Source organism: Syngnathus leptorhynchus, chromosome 20 (assembly GCF_054491065.1).
Source record: "Syngnathus leptorhynchus isolate UIUO chromosome 20, UIUO_Slep, whole genome shotgun sequence".
NCBI lineage: Eukaryota > Metazoa > Chordata > Actinopteri > Syngnathiformes > Syngnathidae > Syngnathus > Syngnathus leptorhynchus.
Genome location: NC_141214.1, coordinates 4,860,321 through 4,880,735, shown reverse-complemented (window position 1 = coordinate 4,880,735; position 20,415 = coordinate 4,860,321). Strand labels below are relative to the sequence as shown.

At 41.0% G+C, this 20,415-nt stretch overlaps 2 protein-coding genes across 3 annotated transcripts in view; one reads left to right on the top strand and one right to left on the bottom strand.

The window, feature by feature from the left end:
• col9a2 (procollagen, type IX, alpha 2) overlaps positions 1-20,415 on the bottom strand; it is a 162,435-nt gene that overhangs the window by 46,539 nt on the left and 95,481 nt on the right. The window contains exons 37-38 of one of the 2 annotated variants that reach the window (XM_085940013.1): positions 5,102-5,176; positions 1,712-1,814 (exon numbers count right to left, since the gene is read on the bottom strand). The gene's annotated coding sequence lies outside the window, so the exon portion shown is untranslated. The remainder of the gene's footprint in view (positions 1-1,711; positions 1,815-5,101; positions 5,177-20,415) is intronic. The other variant, XM_085940011.1, reaches the window with a different exon arrangement.
• adgrb2 (adhesion G protein-coupled receptor B2) overlaps positions 1-20,415 on the top strand; it is a 52,022-nt gene that overhangs the window by 4,219 nt on the left and 27,388 nt on the right. The window contains exons 2-15 of the mRNA XM_085940009.1: positions 7,058-7,138; positions 8,146-8,334; positions 10,613-10,774; positions 12,479-12,643; positions 12,707-12,871; positions 13,361-13,462; positions 13,543-13,649; positions 14,215-14,409; positions 14,502-14,570; positions 14,638-14,746; positions 14,857-15,003; positions 15,988-16,075; positions 16,657-16,759; positions 18,567-18,610. Of these exons, the coding sequence (XP_085796135.1) occupies positions 7,058-7,138; positions 8,146-8,334; positions 10,613-10,774; positions 12,479-12,643; positions 12,707-12,871; positions 13,361-13,462; positions 13,543-13,649; positions 14,215-14,409; positions 14,502-14,570; positions 14,638-14,746; positions 14,857-15,003; positions 15,988-16,075; positions 16,657-16,759; positions 18,567-18,610 (1,726 nt within the window). The remainder of the gene's footprint in view (positions 1-7,057; positions 7,139-8,145; positions 8,335-10,612; positions 10,775-12,478; positions 12,644-12,706; positions 12,872-13,360; positions 13,463-13,542; positions 13,650-14,214; positions 14,410-14,501; positions 14,571-14,637; positions 14,747-14,856; positions 15,004-15,987; positions 16,076-16,656; positions 16,760-18,566; positions 18,611-20,415) is intronic.

Genomic DNA, 20,415 nt, shown 5'->3' with positions numbered 1-20,415 from the left:
CGCCTTCCAACTCGAGATGATATCATCTCGGTGGAAATGTAACGGGCCAGCAGGGGTGATGCGACACGCTCTTGTGTTTGTGTGTTGGTTCTAAACGAGATGAACGGCGAGCTATGCAGGTGAAAGGGACGATCAATCATGTTTTCAAGTCCCCCCCCCCCCCCCCTCACAAATGTCCTTGACAGTGTGAGTTGTTTTGTGAGAGGAATCGAATTACTGGGAGGTTATCGCCTCAGCCATGTGAGCTGTATCGTAATCAGAGTTTGATCGGTACAATAAAAGTCCATGATACCCGTTCACTCAAAATTATAAATAAAAAATATATAGAAAAAAAAATATATTAATAAATAAGTAAAATTATAAAATAAATGAATAAAATAATATACATCGATAATTTTATTTATTTTATTATTAATTGGTTATCATTAACAATATACCTATATATAATTTTATTTGATTTATTTTAACATTTTTGTTTATTTATTAATATATATATATTTTCTACATATTTCTTTCATAATTTTCTAGAATATGAATCTGAAGACATACAAAGTTGATAAAGACATTTTAAGTAACAGGTCGTCACGGGCACCTTCGGTAACAGATAGGGAAGGGCGTATTGATCCAGAAGATTCTCTCCAAGCTTAATTGTATATTTCAACTTTAAATAATAATCCCTACCCTTTATTTAATAGTGTTCAAAATGAGTCGAATAGTCTCCCATCCTTAAGATAACCAACTCCTGCAGAGCTCAGGAGAAAAACTTGCCAATATTGTTCCGTCTACCGTACTAAACTGCACTTTATTGTGGTATCAGCCATATCAAAAGACAAAGTAGATCCAAAATGCTGCTGGCATGCTTTTAACAGCACTTAAAAGCACCCTTTGCTGCCCTTCACTGCTTACCCATGCAAGTTTTACAACTGATTTCACTGCCTCATTTAAAAAGCCCGCATCGGCGTGGCCTTCTCCTTCCAACGGACTCTACCTATGGTCCGTATCTTCACATTGTCCGTAACTTCATGCATTATGGGCTGCCAATCACCAAAAAGGAATACAATTAAAGTTCACGACGCATGTCACAGCTCAAATCAATAAAGAATGACACAAATAAGCAATCACGGTGTCTTTGTGCTCTGAAGGGAAAGCATAAATTCAAGTATTCTTCTTTGGTCTTGCTGAAAATGCACTTGGGATTTATTGACATGGTGGCTTACACTCCAACAGTTACCAGTGGTGGATTTAAGAGCCAAGGGGAAACCTTAGTTATAGTCTTAACCTTGATGCCTTCTTTTCCGGTCAGCCTGCCGCAATTACTTTGACGCGTCTGCCATCGGTTCTTGTTGGGGCAATGGATTTTAGATGGTGCATTTTGGTGGAGCGTGAGTGCCAAGTTCCTCACGCGGATCAATAATTTCTATTGATGGATACACACTTGGCAGTGAGCCTTTGGGAATCTGCATGTCAAATCTCTACAGCTGGCTTTTAAATTAAATGCTGATCTGATAGATAAAATCGAAGATTAGCTTCTATAGTATAGTTCCCAATTCTTATCCATGTTCTGTATTGTTGTCAACAAACTTTGATATCGCTTTAATATATTCCTGTGCAACCATTCAAGACTTCAACAATAGCAACAGCATGTGTCAGACATTTTTACATTATTCAACAGGTACACACACACTCATATTTACGTAACACACACACTTACTTCCCTGACGGGACGGATGTTCATGTTTGGGAGTCGGTATCGATCGACACTCGTCAGCATGTCCTCTACGACAAGCGCTGTCCCTGAAAGCACTGCAGCGAGCCTGTCAGAAGAAGAGATGGAGAAAAATAGTCAGAGAAAGATGGAGAGAAAAATCCTCTCATCTTAAAACTTTGATACTTAAATAAACAGGGTGAACATTTTCAGATATTAAGGAGCACCAAATTATGAGGTGCTTATTGTTTATTTTTCAAAAATATTATCAAGATCTTTTGTCCCTTTGTTTGCAAATCTCATTTAAGATTATGAGCAAGGGCAGAATTGCTGCAAGTGAAGGGCGAGCCTGATGATGATAATGATGAAGTATCTAGCCACCCGGCTAACGAGAGCCCAGATCTGCCTGGAGTCTGCCTGCTATGCAAATTACCCTCACACAAGCAATGAATCAAAGATGTAGCAAAGCAATGTTTCTCTTCACAGCACTTTAGCAAAGCCATCATTCACAAAAGGACACAGCAAAGGCGTCCACACCCGACACACACAAAAAAATAAAGCTTACACTCATGCTAACCGTTTCTGCATAAGAGAATATAAGATGAAGTAAATTATTCCCCCAAACTATATTTTATTTTAATTAATTCTATTCTGGGAGGTTACAGCGTGACAGTAATTTGCTTTAATTGAAGGTGAGGCGGGGTCATCTTTTTTGTTCTGAGAGATTTCAACAGTACGTGATCTTTGACCTTTCTTCCTGAATAGTTATCCAGCACGAGTTGAAGTGTTTTGTTTGCGCTGGATTTTGCACAAAGCAAATTACAGTAGCTCCTAAATCCAAATTTCCCGATTAGCATGTATGGTAAAATCACACAAGTACACAAAGTTGCAGTTAAGATCTTGATGGATTAATAGCCACTTTCACTCAGCAGTCGATAAATGCTTTGGGGAGTTCCCTGCGAGGTTCAGAATAGCTCCCAATATATAATTGTGTGTGTTTCAGTTGCGTACACGGGAACCTCTAACAGGCCTCATGGGTCAAACTGTCACCGCAAAGATGGCTAAGCAGTTGGCCAGCCAGCGGGAAATCAATGTAAAGTGATGAGGCTCCTCTACGTGCACGATATGTCTATTTGCGAGCGTGCACCTTACGAACAGACAACGCCGATGACCTCGCACCATCCAACGTGCCGAGGGGTGGTCTCGACCACATATGCCGACTCATTCTTCAGGCTCAAAAGGTCAGCCTGGATTTTAAACCATCCGTATGAGCCCCGAGGTAACGTTTGGTGGAAACGATAAGACCCAGCCGTGATGTTTTTTTTTTTGTCTTGGGATGAGCGGGGAAGCCCAGTCACGCTAGTGAACCCTGCTAGCTTAAATGGGCCCCGGTGGTCCTCATTACCCTCTCCCTTGGCACTCTCATGCACACAGATGTCCTCTCACACACTCATCATGCCCTCACAGATAGGAAAGAGCAGCACTTGCATACGTGCAGCTGTTGTATCTGCTCATGTGGAAAGCAAAACGCTAGTTTGCCATAGTTTACTTGGGCAGCTGTCCGGTCTTTTATCAGCATGGAGGGGGGCTTAAAGGGGCTCATTACCACACTGATAGGACCAATGAGGCTGAGACCCTAAGGCTTCAAAATCCCAAAGCAGTCAATTGCCATATTTGGTGTGCAGGTTTTATATTCCAGTACTATTTTGTTTTAACAATATTTAAAATCAATAGTCTTCTTGCGCAATTCCAGTCTTAGATCACAAATCACTTTCTACTGTACTGTAGCTATGCACTCAAGTTACAAGCACACAAACATGTCATGCTGATGGAAAAAAACGGAGACGCCTCAAAGCCTGACTAGCTCCATCTTGGAGCTAATCTTGCTTTTCATTCCATTTTGTTTCATGTCGTGTTCTGGCAGAGAACAGCAAGCAACAGTGGAGCTCAACGTGCAACTGCTGCTATGCCGCTTGCGTCTTTTGCTGTTGAGCACCGTTCGACTGGAATTGTGAGCTGTGATTAGATAAAGTAGCATCTGTTCTTAAATATAAGTGGATCAAAAAACGCCTTTCAATAACAGCAGCTACTGATTTTTTTTTTTTTTTGGACAGTTCAGTTTACACTGTGTCAGAATGATTCCTCAAGTGAAAAAATAAAAAAGTGGCAGCGGAAGTGTAAATTTTAAAGTGTTGCACCAAGTAATGATTCTGGCAGTGACAGAAGATAAAGACAGAAAGGTAAGATGTACGGTTCGTCACGGGGGACCGGTTGAGGCCAGTCATGAAAGTGAAAAAGTCAAGGTAGCAACAGGAAATACTGATTCAAAACAAGTAAGGTGCAAAGAGTGGAGGAAAGTGACAATGACAAGTGTGCATGATTTAAAATTGCGTTGGATTTTCTGCTTTGTTTTGTGTCTCATTAGCTGATTCAAATGACATCTTGGTGAATTAAATTTTTTGGACAGCAAAGTTTGAGTTTCATGCTTAGCTCACAGTCAAAGGACAACAAAGCAGACAGAAAAGATTTCAACAATGCAACTAGAGCAACAAGGAAAAAGTAATATTCCAACCTGTTTGTTCCACTGGAGCCACACCCAATCCTCAACAAAAACTGATTGCAAACAGGCCAACAGGCTCAGCCCACCAGGTAAAATTGTGGGCGGGGAGAAAGAATGACAAGAGACAATTTATCATTTATTTCTTCTCCATTGCCAACAATTACAGCCTCAAGATTATTAACTGCAAAACACTTTTTTTTTCACAACAATAAACTCAACTATGTTTGTCCTGCATATCATTTCAAATCCATGATGCTTCTGTCTGTCAGCATGGAAGCCTTCTGTGTGTGTGTGTGTGTGTGTGTGTGTGTGTGTGTGGGGGGGGGAGTTGGAGGGTGCTCTAAATCGCGAGTCATCTCTCCAAAAGCCATTTGCAGCCATGCCTTGAGTGGATGTGTGGCATGTTGTGCAGGAGTGAGGACTCCATGATGGACAGGGCAATTTGCTTTATCTGCCGCCGTTCCTATCTGCAATATAGGTGCCTTAAAGTGTAGAGCACGCTGTACAGTAAGTAGTAAGGCTATATCTCTGCAGTACAGCACTGCATGTTTATTAACAGTAAAAAGGAAATAAAAAAAAAAGAGCTGTTCCTTTTCTCTGTTATATGAATAAGTTAAAACATTGCATGGCCGCTTTCACAATTAGCCTCGTCGGACTGACTGCTCTCTGCGATTCGCTGAGGCGTACGCTCCACGAGCTTTCTTTTCCCGGACTAAATTACCTGGAACCTTTATTTGTATCAGAGTAAGGAGAAGCAAAGTGAGGTTGTCGACTTGACTCATCTCAACCCATGCACGGCCTTCTTAAAGCCTTGTAAAAAGCGAAATTGTTCTCACCTTGGGTTTTCTAAGTGTTTTTCAGCGATGTGGCCTCAGGTTTGATTTCTGTGGCATGAGCAGGAAAATGAAGGCCTGCATAAGAAAAGAAAAAAAAAATCCACTAACACGTTGAGATCACAAGTTCAGAGGTGACTTTGTAATGTTAGTTCTCGACTCGGATTGTGTGCCGTGTCGAGTGCCGCATATTTCGGATAGCGTCTGATGACAACAATGAGCGTTTCGTAAACTTGTTTTCATTCCGAGCGCTGAATCCAAATATGTGGAACTTACAACCTCTTGTGCTTCTGTGATATGAATTATGCAAAAAAAAAAAAAAAAAAAAAAGGAATACAAATTCTTGCTCTGAGTTGCTTTTTTGGTCTGTAAGCTAAACAGCCATGAATACAAGCAATCAGTTTGCATGTTTGTGAAGCAATTGTATCACAAATACATTTGAACGCGTTGACAGGGATTGGGCTCGCTTGCGTTTGGAGAATACTAAAAAGTCATCACGCATGAATGAGCGGACGTGATGGAAATTACAAGAGCATGACCACTGACATGTGCGGTCTAACGGGATCCATGCCAGACATTGTGCCGCTCATGTTTGTGCCACAGAAAACCGAAACGATAAAAAAAAAAATGGATGGATGCCAACCCATTAATAAGGTGTTCACCTTCATACTTGACGCAGATGCAGTGGTCACTGATTTATAATCACTCCTCAATCATCCACTCGCATCTCTTAAATTTCTTACTGACATGATCACGTTGCTATAGCAACACCTGCTTCCTGCAGAGGCAAGCCTCAGCACTTTTTTTTGGGTATTTTGATTTGAAGCTCCATTGTATCATTTTGTCCAATCAAAAATACAAACATGCCGATAGTCTCGTTCATTACAATGAAGGAGCCTCTAATGTTCTCTACTGATGCTTGAAAACCTTTTCAAAAGATCTCATAAGAGAAAGCCAAACAGGTGGCGATGGGGCGACAAAGAAATGAAACAAAACCAATTTGGCATGAGGAAATAGTCCAAGCTTGCGAGGATCATTGTGTACGTATTTGATTGTGTATGCGGCAAAAGGCGAGAAAAATACACAGGCAGCCCGTGGGGGGTTGGGAAAACTCGATTTTGAATCCATTTTGAAAGCACACAAATGACCTTGAGGTCGCGGCTGCCGGGGAGACTGTCCTGCACCAATCTAATTCAACTTCTCATATCTGCTTTTGGAGCCAGCAAGGAGGTAGTAAGGAAGAGTAGAGTGGATCTATCTGTCCGGTAGCTTATAAAATGTCCATTACAGTCTGCTTCTATCAGTTTGGACCTCCCCAGATGGACTCTGGAATAAATGGACAGCACCAGAGAGCCATAAACCCAGAATGGATGTACGGCTGGGAAAATTGTCCGTGATGGTCGGCGTTAAGGAAAGTGCGCATTCATAATGGGAGCCTGCAAACAATGACACTTTTGCAATATTACCATATGAATTATTCTTGCAACACGTGTAGAGTATTTAAATCCAAGTTCGGCAAAGACAATCGAAGCTGAGCCGGCTCTCCTCCTGCCACCCTCCCCGAGATGCTTTTCAAAATGCTTCGCTGCACATTTCTTTGTTCATTCACCGTGTTTATAGTCGTGTTTGCATGTGCCATACAAATATGTAAGCATGTTTGTGTTGTGGGGGGTGGGGTAGGGGTGGGGGCTTTGCCGAAGCTGTTTCTCTGAGGGCGATCTTCTTTGCTTTGTTCTTTGCATTGAGTTAAAAAGCTCAGCGACAGAAGTGACTTCTATCACGTTATCCTGTGTATATAGCTGCTGAGTCGGTTCGAGCTCTGTTGATATCAGCGTGTGTCCAAATATGAGCAATTTCCTTTTTTTCCATTGTTTGCTGCACCACATCACCCAATCACATATTTCTCTCTATATATTGATAAAAACAAATTCCAGAACTGCATGTCTTATTTTCTTCCAGACCCAGATGATGATGACTTGAAGGTGAAGACGCAAAGACCAAGATCAGCTGACCAGCCAGGTGTGTTTCAGGCACAAACAGGTGCGTAAGAAGGAGGGACCAAAAAAAAAAAAAAAAATCCCAATTTGCCTTTATGAGCAAATTGCTATAATTTGTGTAAATGCCACCAAGGTCGAACAGAAAAAAATGAATTATGTAACATGACACAATCTATTAAATATAAGAAAAAAAATGTCAAGCGTTGATGTGAAGTGAACCGTGCTTTTACATACCTAACATTTCTCATTATTCATGTTGACATTTTGACCTACATTTGAACAGGTCGACCTGCGCCTATCAGCATACGGTCATACTGTGCGCACACACATACACACGCGTGTTCGCTGGTACAACTGTGTGGAACAGAGAGACCCTTCTGTCAGGAAAAACCCCCGGCTCTCTCGTCTACTCCTCTCTTGTGTGTTCCTGTTCTTCCATTCCTTCAGGCATCCAAGATGAGCTTAAACCCTGACTCACGGGTTGTTAATGAAGATGTAATGCGATTAACGGACATGAAATTAATTTCATTTCTACCGCTGCCATGTGATGACGCCTCTATCAAAGAACACGCGGATTGGAAAACAATTCAGAGAGGAGTGGAGCTGCTTCATACTTAATCGCTGCTTTCGAGGGAGGAACCGACAGTTTTGAGGAATTGTATAATATCAAACATAAGGCCTGGGGGCCAGATAAGGCCCACCATCATTTTTTTGTGGCCCGTGAAGACAAATTGCACATTGAATTTATGTTAAAAGGAAAATATAAATATTTGAACAGTTTTTACTTGTCTTTGAATTGAAAAAGGCATTTCACACATTTATTTAGGTTGACAGTCATTATGGCCCACTGAAGGAAACTATGACGACGATGCGGCCTGCAACAAAAAAGAGTTTGACACGTAATTGAAACTGTGCTTATTATATATATGAAATAAATACATTTAAATACATTTAAATAACAACATATGCATGTGCTTATATCGTATTTTTGGGTTAATTCCCCCGGTTCTTCCTTTAGCTAAGCGTGAGCCTCTGTGTTCAAATCTCTAGGTGACCCTGCAGCTGAGGAATGGTCTCAGTGGAGCGTGTGTTCTCTAACATGCGGACACGGCTGGCAAGTGCGAACACGCTCCTGCGTGTCGTCCCCTTACAGCACTCTGTGCAGCGGTGCCCTCCGAGAGACACGCATGTGCAACAATACAGCTTCCTGTCCGGGCGAACCCGGGATAATAACCTCAGGTATGCACGTGGGTCAAATCTTTTATCTTTGACTGCAACCAAATGTCCAACCTCTGTCTCAAAAGCATCAGCAAAAATACATCATCAGGAAAAAATAAATATAATTTCTCTAAAATTACGATATTACCATCTTTCGAAGCATGTTTGGATTTAAGTGCTAAATCCCTGCCTCAAAATTCTAAAAAGGAAAAAAAAAAGAAAGGAACATCTTCCCTCCCTGTCAGTGCATATGCTAATCTTGTTTTTAAAATTTAAATCCGCCAATGCGATTTGTACGTCTAAGTGCCTGGCTTTTCCGTTCAGAGTTGATATTAATATTCTCAGCCGCTCCTTTGATAGGATATTGGCTGCTGTGTTGTTCCAGGTATTATTTTATTTTTTGCTGCATGCTTCTGTTGCGTGTGTGTGTGTGTGTGTATGGGGTGGGGGGTTGGACACCCCTAGGAATCGCCCTGATTTGTACCGCAGCAAATTCAGCTAAATTGGGAATGTGGAGGTGGTAGCAAAAAAAAAAAAAAAAGACATGAATGTTTTTAATGAGCTTGATGTAATTGACTTTTAAAAATACCTCTTTTAACCAAAAGAGGATTTTTTTTTTATCTACGTGTGGAAAACTATGGCAATGAAGTGTAAAAGGACATTTTTGCTTGTCCCCCCCCACCCCCCCATCCAATTGAAGGTTATTCCGAATTCATTTAGCTAATGGTCTTGTCCTTGTTAAAGCCAACTAGGCAGTTAGTGGTCGAGCAAATGTTGTTGTTTTTTTCTCCCTACTCTCGTTCCCGAAAGCATGCGAAGTAAAGTTGTACCTCTGCTTCTGTTGTATTTAGCTCCTGCCATAGATTCAGTGACATTTCAAACACGGGCTAAAATAATGTTGCATTATGCAGTACAAGTCTCCGGGTCAGTGCGTAGTCAAACGATGCAGCGCTAACCATTTACGTAATATTGTCAGAGTCAACACAAGGATGCAAAACTTCCAACTACCTCCAAATAACAAGCACATAAAAAATAAAACATGCAAATTCTGCTAATGATAATAACTTAATATGATGCATGCGTCTTATTATCCTAACACGTTAGCGATAACGAAATACAAGCAGATATCTTAATAATGTATATGTAATTAGATTCACATGTTTAATAATTAAACAGAGTTGCCATATGCTAACGACACGTAACCTGGGTCTTATTAAAGAAATGCCATCATGGTATTTTAAGTATGTATTAATTATGAAGGAGGATTCACTTTTTCAGTTTGTAATAGAAGCACAAGTGCAGATCTCGAATATATGCAAGCAAATCTCCTTCCTCGTAATCCTCGTTCCACTTTTTTTTCTTTCCAGTTCTTGTCACTGTTCTGTTCCAAACATGCCACAAATGACTCAAAGGCACAACAAGAGCTTTTAAAATTCTGACATCTGCATTGAAAACGATTTCACTATTTACCAGCACTGCGTACTTTTTAATAGCACAATCGTTCTGTGCCGCCAACTCCTGTTCCTTTGAGCCTTTTATTTTATTTTTTACAGAGTCGACTTAATTATTTAGGACAATGATTTATTTAGTTTTGCCAACTATCTTTATCCTTTGCAGTTTCCCCCTCCCCCTTTCAGTCAGAAAGTGAGTCACACTCTCTTTGTCCAAATGTTGTTCCTTTCTATCAAATAAAGCATCTTTGTCTTCATGAACTAATTTTTTTGAACACGCTCGGTTTGTCGTTGCGGTCTATTCCAAAAAAAGGTTTTGGCAAATCCGTTGAATGTTCGCACGCATTCATTTGTGTACCACTTCAACTTCGGACATTGCGCAAGCATTGCTGCATGATGAAATCGGATCAAGCTGACACAGCTTGAAGTTAAGCTCAGTGATATAAAGCAACGCAAGAGGAGTCTTGAGGTCACATTCATTATTGACGAAGGTTTTGTGCGACTCCGCCGCTCATTTATTCCGCTCGCATTTATTTCAACAGTCTATTGCTAAAATTAGATGAGCAAGTAGGAAGACAACTTTGCAGAACACACTCAGAACAGAAACATTTCCTTTCTTAATTGCTTGCCGGAGTGTCTGTTGTAATTACAGTCTTTGTTGACATTAGTCGTTAAGTAATCGTTTGAATTAAATCATGACTCCATTACTGCATGGCTGTGTCCATCCATTTCTTTGCCAGTTCCGAAATCTTTAAGGAATGTGATCATTGTCATGAATGATGGCCCCCGCCTCTTACCCCGCCCTCATTTCTCATCGCCATGTGTGTTTCCTGCGTGGCCATTTGCAGTGCATGGACTGTGGCACGAGTGGTCCTCGTGGAGCCTGTGCTCTGTGACATGTGGGCGGGGCTCCAGGACTCGAAGCAGGAAGTGTGTGATCGAAGGTGGGGCCGTGCCTTGCGGATGGCCCGAGACTCAGACCAAACTCTGCAACATAGCAGTGTGTCCTGGTTAGTACCATGTCCATTTGCATGTGGCCGCCAATCCAAGTCGCTCTCCCCTTAAATGTTACTTCTTATGGCTCACACGATCTCCACACTTGGAAAGTAATATTAAAAGTTCAATCATTACATTTTGTTGACATGGCATACCCTCGCCCATCATCCCGGCCTATTACGCTTTAACACCTGAGTTTTCATTTCCATTTTCATTCGTCTGCAATGAGCCGTGAGGTGCCAGCTCACGTGTGCACATGCTCACTCAGGCATCCTGCTAAGATTTTGCTTTTCGATTCTTGATGTTGTCTTCATGGTTGGCTCGCTTTGGATTGCGAAGGGTGTGTGTGTGTGTGTTCTTCTGCTCCAAGATTACCTGCTAGACCTGCACCTTGTCAATAAGTTGCCGGCCCGGCCCAATCTTATTCTCGGGTCGAGGGCATCTCAAGAATACCAATCTGATTCAGACCGACCATCTGAAACCTCTTTATTAAGCCGTCGTCGATACAAAATGACTTCATTTCTTCAAATTCTGAACCATCAATGTCGCTATGATGGAACTGCTTTATAGCAAGAGTGACTATTTTCTTTGAAGACTTTTAAATATCACAGCTTCTTGAAAGAGAGAGAAAAAAAAGTTGCTTTTAGACTTGAGGTACACTTAATGTACATGCATTAGCTGTGCCCTTTAAAAGACATTTATTTTGAACGTACTGGCATTAAAATGTTTTGAAAAATAACTTCGACTGCAAAGTGTTTTATGACTCTGGAAAACAAAACAAAAATCTTTATTTATGACTTTGCATCAATGTGGCTCTTGCATATAATTGCATCATTATAACTGGAGCCACTAAATGTGAGTGCTTTTGCTAAGTTATGCTTGCTCGAGCTTTTAACAAATACATGCTGCTTCTTGGAAAAAAAGCTCTAATTGAACTTATTTTTTGTGACCTTAAGGAAATGTGCGAATGAAGAACATACGTTTTAAGTAATTATATAATGATAATTTATGAATTTAATAATGTATTATTAATTTTATTTTATTAATAATGTTATGCCCTCTATAGCCTCATTAATTAATGCAACATGTTTTGACAGCCAATCATTTATCAGTTCCAAAATAATTCTTCAGATCGCCTTTAGCTTGTAGCCATTCGACATTTTTTTTTCTTGACACTCAAAATTAACCAATCTTTTTCAAGGCCATGACGAGCCATCTCGCCTTGATCATTGTAATTTTGGGGGGAGGGGGGCGGGGGGCATCTGCAGTATTTTATGTGACAACTCAATTACTCCAGCAATCCTTTTCTAGTGCAGATCAGTCGTGGGAGCTTTGATTGCGTGATGCGTGTCACCAGGCTTTGGTTAAGCTCTTTGGTAGTGTGGCAGTATAAAATACATCTATTTTTAAATGCCATCTAATAATGCACAAACACATGTCAAAAAATGAAATTGTCATCAACATGCAACACTCTGTATGAACCCTTTAAACCGCAACATAAAAGGAATTCTTACAGCAGATTTAAATATTTAATACCAGCAGTCTTCTTAAAAATGCTATTTATGGGTAACAAAATAACACCTGCACTCTGTTTACACTTTCTATTAACCTCTTTTAAAGCTACAATTGTTTCATCTTTGCTCTCGTCTTTCTCTATCTTTTTTCCCCTGGATCTTTGAATCTTATTCCCCGCGTCACGTCACTTCCACGGGGTTCAGTGGAAGGAAAATGGTTGGAGTGGGGCCCGTGGTCAAGATGCAGCGTCTCCTGTAACACGGGCACCCAGCAAAGGCAGAGACGTTGCAGCGTTTCCGTGCACGGCTGGGCCGAGTGTAAAGGCCCCCATCAAGAAAGCAGAGAATGCACCAACCCGTCATGCACTGGTAAGGCTGTTCTCCCAATTTGCGAGTCTGGAAAAAGAGGATTTTTTAAAAATTTATTTCTAGGTGGGGGTAACTGGGGCAACTGGAACCACTGGAGCCTCTGCAGCAAGACATGTGACTCCGGATGGCAGCGGCGTTCCAGGATGTGCGAGGGTAACGGGGAGCAAGGCTACCCGTGTCAAGGCTCGGCAGAGGAGGTTCGCTCGTGTAACGAAAAGAAATGCCCCGGTTAGTCGTGATGAAACTCAGCCTCACCGCACCCGCCACACAAAACTCAAAGCCACTTTTTAGACCAAGTATCACTTCTGTTGGGTGAATATCATCTTGGCTTTCGCTCTGCTTCATCTTTTTTTCTGCTTGCATGCATGTGCCCCCTTGGAATATCTTCAGAGCACTCACTGGCATTTGTGTCATCAGGGTTATGAAAGAGACCAAGGGAGGTGAAGATGAAGAGGGAATGAGATCGTGTCCTGGGGCAGTGACACTTAGAGGGGGGGGGGGGGGGGGGGCACTAAGCTATTCATAAACGAATGGAAGCAGAAGAACAATGATTTGATTTTTGTTTTTCTGAGGGACATTTTTTTTTTTTTTTACCGGGGTAGTTGTTATCACTCATGCCTCACACTTGAAAGGCTGCGTGTGGGCTTTTAGAGTACGATGAAATTTGATTTGTGAACTACAGCTCACTTTTTCTCTGTCTTTTACTTTCTCTGGCAGCTCCTCATGAGATTTGTAAAGACCAAAACCTCCTCATGATGTCATGGAGGAGAGCCTCGGCTGGAGAGATTGTTTATAACAAGTGTCCAACAAACGCTACTGGTTAGTGAGCCAGCATCATTCAGATTCACAATATTGTATGTTGAGTGAATTGTTTTTTTTTTTTGCTTGTTTCCTTTTAGGATCTGCTAGTCGTCGTTGCATGCTGGACAATAATGGAGTTGCTTTCTGGGGTCCTCCGAGCTTCGCCAGATGCATCTCAGTTGATTATGGATATTTACATATATCTGTAAGTTCTCCATTTATATATTCTGGAATGCTTCAAAAATAAATAAAATAAAATAAAATAAAATTAAATAATATAATATAATATAATATAATATAATATAATATAATATAATATAATATAAATCACTGACCATGGAAGCCTCCAAGTTTACTAATTCCCGTCCTTCCAGTATCTATAATTAGCTATTTTTTCTCGAGCTTTGCGCTCACACTTATCAATTAATGAACATAGCTAATGAATGTGTTCATCAGCCAGACTTTGCCTGTGCTGTGAACTTCCACCTTTTCCCTCTCCTCGATTATGGCAGAGGAGATTATAGGGGGTGGGGGGGGGGGTTGGGATTGTTCAGTGGAAGGTTGGAGATTGTGAAGTGGAGGACTTAATTGCACTGATACCTTCTGTTCCAGGCATCCATTAATAGCATGAGTCAATAATTAATTTTCTGTGATTGATGTTATCTTGTGTTGTCTCTGGTTTGCGCTCACTCTGCATTTCGCACATCACGAGCACACATGTACTCTATCTACTCATTCCCTGCTTTTTTTTTTCCCTCCCTCATCTAAAGTTACGAGAGCATCTCGCGAAGGGTCAGAGGACCCTGGCTGGTGAGGGCATGTCTCAGATCGTAAGAAGTCTCCTGGAGCTCTTGCGGAGGAGGAGCTACTACAGTGGCGACCTTCTCTTTTCCACGGAGATCTTGCGAAATGTGACGGACACCTTCAAAAGAGCAACCTACATCCCAGCTCCTGACGACGTGCAGGTTGGCAGAGGCAAAGCCTCCCATGTCTGAGAACAAAAATAATATCCTGCAATACCTCTCCAAGAATTTCAGCATTGAATATCTTCTTTCAGAAATTCTTCCAGATAATCAGCCATATGTTGGACATGGAAAATTTAGACAAGTGGGATGACATACACCAGGTAAAATCTCTAAAATTTTGAGAAAAATCATTGCTCCGAAATAAATAAAAAAAATCTTCATTTTCAGGTCGCCCCTGGTGCCGCATTGTTAATGAGAATCTTAGAAGATTTCATTCATCTCATCGGAGAAGCCCAGAAGCCTTTTCAAAGTTTTTTGGTGGTTACAAACAACCTTAGTGAGTATTATGTCACCAAGTTTCACATCATTTTTTGGCTTTCCTCTCACCAAGCAACATCTGTTGTTTTCACAGAGTACTAAGTTTTAAGTATTACTCTGTTTGCACAGTGATAACAATCCAGAGAGAGCCCGTGTCAGCAGTTTCCAGTGATATTAACTTCCCTATGAAGGGCCGGAGGGGGATGAAGGACTGGGCCAGAACAGCGGAGGACAAGCTCTTCATCCCCAAGGAGGTCTTTACTGTATCAAACGAAGGTAGCAAAACACAAAACAATTACTGGAATTTTTATTTTGAGGCTTGATGACTCAACTCAATTATATTTGCCTTTAAGAACAACCACTGCAGAAAGATTGAATATGTCTGAAGATCAATGAGTTGCGTTTGGTACGCTGTCACATTTCTTCGATACATGACTGCTCGCTATCTCAAGGCCTTAAAACAAAGCTCATGATCGTGATTTGGATCTGATTCAGCTATTATTGGGACTCTCAACAAATTGCCGCAACTGTGTCTCATTGACACGGACAATTTTTAAAAGGTGAAAAAAGGGCTAAGACACATGGGCACGATACAAAGTCCCTGTTTGGCAATTGTATTTTGTAAAGAGCTAATCAAAAGTGTTTGGAAAAGAAACTGAATGTACAAGTACAAGAGTAAACTATTTGGTGAAACCTTGACAAACAGCCAGAGTAAAAAGTAGCCATTTTCTCCAAGAGAAGCCTTAAGTGCTTTTTCCTAGCGACATGTTGCGTTTTAGCTAACATCTAAGTTAGCAATACACTAGAGCTAAAATGACATTTACAAAAGAACACACCATGTCCTTGGTAGGCCATGACTTTTTGGTGATATAACACTGAAGGTATTGTTGTAAGAAAAGAGGCTTTGATGGATGAAAAAAAAGCTTCAAAGTGGAAATAACAACACCTGAGCACAATGAGACACGCTCGTATGAAAACTTTCACGATCACAAAACAACAATGAATTGCAATACTTGTGTTTTTGTTGATTGATTCTGTCAGACATTCAATACACATCACCACAAGGTCACAGGTGAAAAAAAAAACATTTTTTAGTTCACCGATGTTTTGGTCTTTAATGCGCACTCAGAAAAGATTTTCTATAAAATGCACTTTGTTGGCACAATCGCAGAATGGAGTGAATCGATATTGAAAAAGCAAATGAACGCTTCTGAAGTGGTCCATATATTTAGCTAATAGGCTGACGAATGTGTGTTACAGAGCCGGAGACAGATTCGGATTCAACGATGTATTATGTCATCGGCGCCATCTTGTACAGGACCTTGGGCAATATTTTACCGGCACCAAAGTGAGTAGCGCTCATTAGAGTTAGTTGTACAGAACCGATTCACAGCTTGCAAGCATGCAACTTGATATATCTTTTTTTTTTTTTTGACTCTCATTCTGAACTTTATTTTTGCTTTGATGCAACTTTTTACTTTGAAAACTTTTCACTCACCTTGTATTTCTCAGTTACCTTTTTCTATTTCCGTGCCCTTTCTTCTGCCTTTTTCTTTCCTATCTAATTCCACGCACCAAATTCTCATCCATCTTTCCTGGTATATTGTCTCTGCTGCTTATCTGGCAAATGTTTTTGATCTACAAAAATTGCATTTCCTCGGGTGCTTCAGTTTTTATCGCCGTGTATATAAATGTATAGTCTTGAATGGATGTGTGTCCTCATCTGTCCTTAAACTTACAACAAATATATCAGCAAGTTGTCATTGTGAGATATGATGTATCTCTGGGTTTTATTTGTATTCAGGTCAGGATCAGCAGCAAACAATTTCTCCTTTGGACATTATTTCCAAGAATCTCCTCGCTAGCTATCCATTGAAAAGTTTTGACATATCTCAATTAATACAATTAAGTCTTATGTTTTTTTTCTAGCCAACCCGCGGTGATCAATTCCAAGATCCTGACGGTGACAGTGCGACCAGAGTTGCAACCAAGTGATCCTGTGGTGGTGGTGGAGCTCGCTACACTTTTCAACGTAAGTCAAAGATGACTCAATCCAACACAAGTTGAGCAGTAGAAGAAAATGCCGCATGCCGTAAAGTGCCACCGTGCTCAGCGGGCCTAAGGCCTGAATAAAAACGAAACCTTTTTGACTTTCTTATATTGCACGGGGTCCCTTGGTGGCTATTCGGTTTATATCGCATTGAGATATGTTATTATAAAAGACTCACTGTGCTTTTTAGCGGTCACAACTACGAGCTGGCAAACTCAATACGCCGTCGGATTTATTACTCATCGCTCGGTGGAACCATACCCCCCCCAAAATAAAAATAAATAAATAAATAAATAAATAAATAAAACCATTTAAACTAAATACAATTTAAATAAGAAAAAATAAATAAATGAATAAATAAATAACTAAATAAATAAATACATAAATAAATAATAGATGACACGTTTTTTGTGATAAAAAAAAAAAAAACTGTTTGGCCAGCTGTACTGCTCTTAGTGCTAACCTTGGCCAAAAGTAGGAACAACCAGCTGCCAACCCTTTGCCCAGAGAGCCTCTGCCCCGGGCCTCGTTCTCAAAGTAGAGGTCACGCCCTCTGTCTAAGGTGATCTTATGAAAGTCAGCTCAGCTCTAAAAATGTATATGTGTGTTAAATGTTAAGTAAGAACCAGGAGGTCAGAAAGTGAGAGAGAGTGAACCCCAAGACAATGCCAAATGTCGTACCCATCACCTCTTCCCCTTCCCATCCTTCATCCTGCCTTTCCGTAGAGCTTCCTCGGCTCACCAGTCGGGTTAAGTAATTGAACTTTAATCTAGTTTGCTTTCATCAAAATGCATCCTCCTTTACTGGCCCCTCCCATCCAGTCTTTTGCAGCTCATCTGATTAGAATATATTCATCAATATTCAAGCAGACAGCAAAGCTCACATGGCTGTAAAAATATAAAGGGAATTATTTTGGATTTTCAAAGAAGATAAAAAGCACATCTGTATGATGTTTGAATCAAATAGCTGCTGCCATTTTTTTTCGGGGGGGGGTTGTCAAACAAGCAGATGCAACACATCTGCATTGTGGGCGGATGCTGGTGTCACTCGGGCTGTAATGCACAGTCAGCCATGATGTGCTCTGATTGATGACCGCATACTAACACACATATTTGTTCTCCAACACACCGCACGACGTCTGATGTCAGTGCTTTTGCATGCGAGCCCGAGCGTTGTCATCCATCAATCCGGGTCGCCTCGCCTCTCATAAATCTTGCATCATTCTGTCTTGACGGGTCCAGCCTGTGTCGAGGCCCCCGGATTCTTTTGTTCATGGGAGATTAGTTGTGAGGACGTGAACCTGCTCAGTTTTTTTTTACAGTATTGGTATTCACCAAACATAATGCAGATTAAATTAGCGAGTACTGTTCACGATCAGCTCGTGAATATTGCTTTTATATAATTCTTCCAAAAGGGGGAGCCCAAAGTCCAATTGAAATGCCCAAAATGGGTTCACTTTGAAAACCACTTAAATCAGAGAAGAAATGTTCAGTTCTCATCTTGTAGTCATTTATTGATGTCTAGCCCAACAAATTTCAGTTCAACGCAAAATTGGATTTGGCCCCTGCAGTTCCAATTTCACTCCAACTAAGCGAGCCTTATACAGTATAATAATCAATTCGGAGATCACCAGTAGTTCTGATGAGTCAGTTGAAGGTATTGATCTACTGATGGATCCACTGATTGAGTCCAGTCGTTTATTCCTGTTGTCCCATTTTTTTGATTGCTTGGAACATTCTGAAACTTTTTTTTCCCACTAACTGATTATATTCTTGTCTTGTCTCGCAGGGTACATCCGATTCTCAGTGTGTGGTGTGGGACTACGGCAACCCGTGAGTTACCCTGAATTATTTCTACCGCTTCCACAATGCGCTGTAGCTCCGAGTCGATGCTTATCTGCTTTGGCGCTGATCTCCACTCAGATTCTTTCTTTATTAATGAACCGAGGCCAGTCTAACGATGTTCCCTGCATTTCCTGTTAGTGTTAATTAAATGACCCGGTGAAAGCAAACACCATCCTCCCCGTGAAGAGTTCAAAAGAAGCTATGCTCAGATTGCCTCGGTGGACTTGTGTTTTATTTGTGACTGGTCTCGCGTTCACAATTTAATTTACTTGGGAGCTATTCATGGAGTAGTTTCGTCTTTGCTTGAGGATGGTTGCTTTGCCTTCAACGATACCTGCCAGTAAAATGCTTCGGTACGTGACCTCAATGGCTGAAATGTTTCAGTTGGTCCAACAAAATCATTCTGATAAACTCATATTTAAGATCTTTTTTTTCTAGTTGCTATGTACCAAATCTGCTTTCCAGAACTGATCATTTTTAGAAAGGACGACCATTTCTTCTATTAGTCCATTGTTGTTGACGTGTATTATATTCCTCTAGTTACAAATCCAGATGCTGCTTATTTTCAAAATACACTTGTGTCATTCCGTATTCCATTCAACACCTTGCATCTCATTTCTAGCGAGTATCCAAGCAACATGGCGCCAGACCAATAACGAAGCCTGAATTGCAACGCGTCACGGGCAAGCTACGCAATCAAAGCTTGCTTTAAATAGGAGCCATTAGTTAGAGATAAATGTAATGCACACCACGCATGAATAAACGGATGACATTTATCTGGGGAGAGGTCAGGGGTCATTTAATCCTATTTCTAATCTGTACTGTTTTTTTTTTTTGTTTGATCTGGGATCAGCTGTTAAGGACCCACAGAGCCAGTTCTGCCTCCACCGTCTGTCACTGCAATGGAGAAGTAATGAGTGGCGCAACACTAGTGTCAATTTCTTCAGGGTTGACCACAGTCGGGCTTTTAAAATAATATCTTGCACATTGAGGGGGAGTTTATAGTTATTAAATGAAAATGCATTTTCATTTTTAATGGGTGGGATTTTTTTTTTTTTGTTTCATTCAGGATGTTGAATTTTACCAACTGTTGCTTTAGCCACTTGTCCTCTCAGCATTAGCAAAACACTTCTGTATTAGGCATGTACGTATCAGGCAGCCGGGAGGGCCGGGCGGGCTGATGGGGATTGCTCCACTTTCCCATCTGACTGAGCAGAAGGGCTCAGAAGTGTGTCAAACAGAGAATCAGCGTATCAAGAGCCAGTCGGCCAGTAGGGCTTACGCGAGGATCTGCCTCCGCAGGGTGTCTCAGACGTGCATGAGCTCATTCCATCACTTATCAAAACGGGCCTTTGTGGCTCCTATTCTTGATTCATTTCTCCAAGCGTGAATCTTTGAGTGACATTTTTTTTTGGATGACTTGTGGCTCGTTAGGATCGATTGGTCACATGACTCGTGTGGATTACATGGATATAAATGGCTCTTTGCGTTTTTGCTTTTTCTTCACTAATGTAAAGACAGTCAGAGGACAGAAAATTCTTCACTTCGGGAATTTGAGAAACGTAAGTAAACGCTACCAAAGCCTGATGAATGTGGAAAAGATTTAGTTTGCTACGTGCCTTCATTATCTTGTTTACGGATGCATTATCCTATTTAATCTCGGCCTATTGGATAGTGGCTGGAAGGCCACTGTTGTCTCAAAGTCACTTTTCTAACCTTGACTTAGCCATTCAAAACACACTTTTTTTGGGGGGGGGGGGGGGGGGGGGGGAATAAAAGCAATTTTTCCAAAA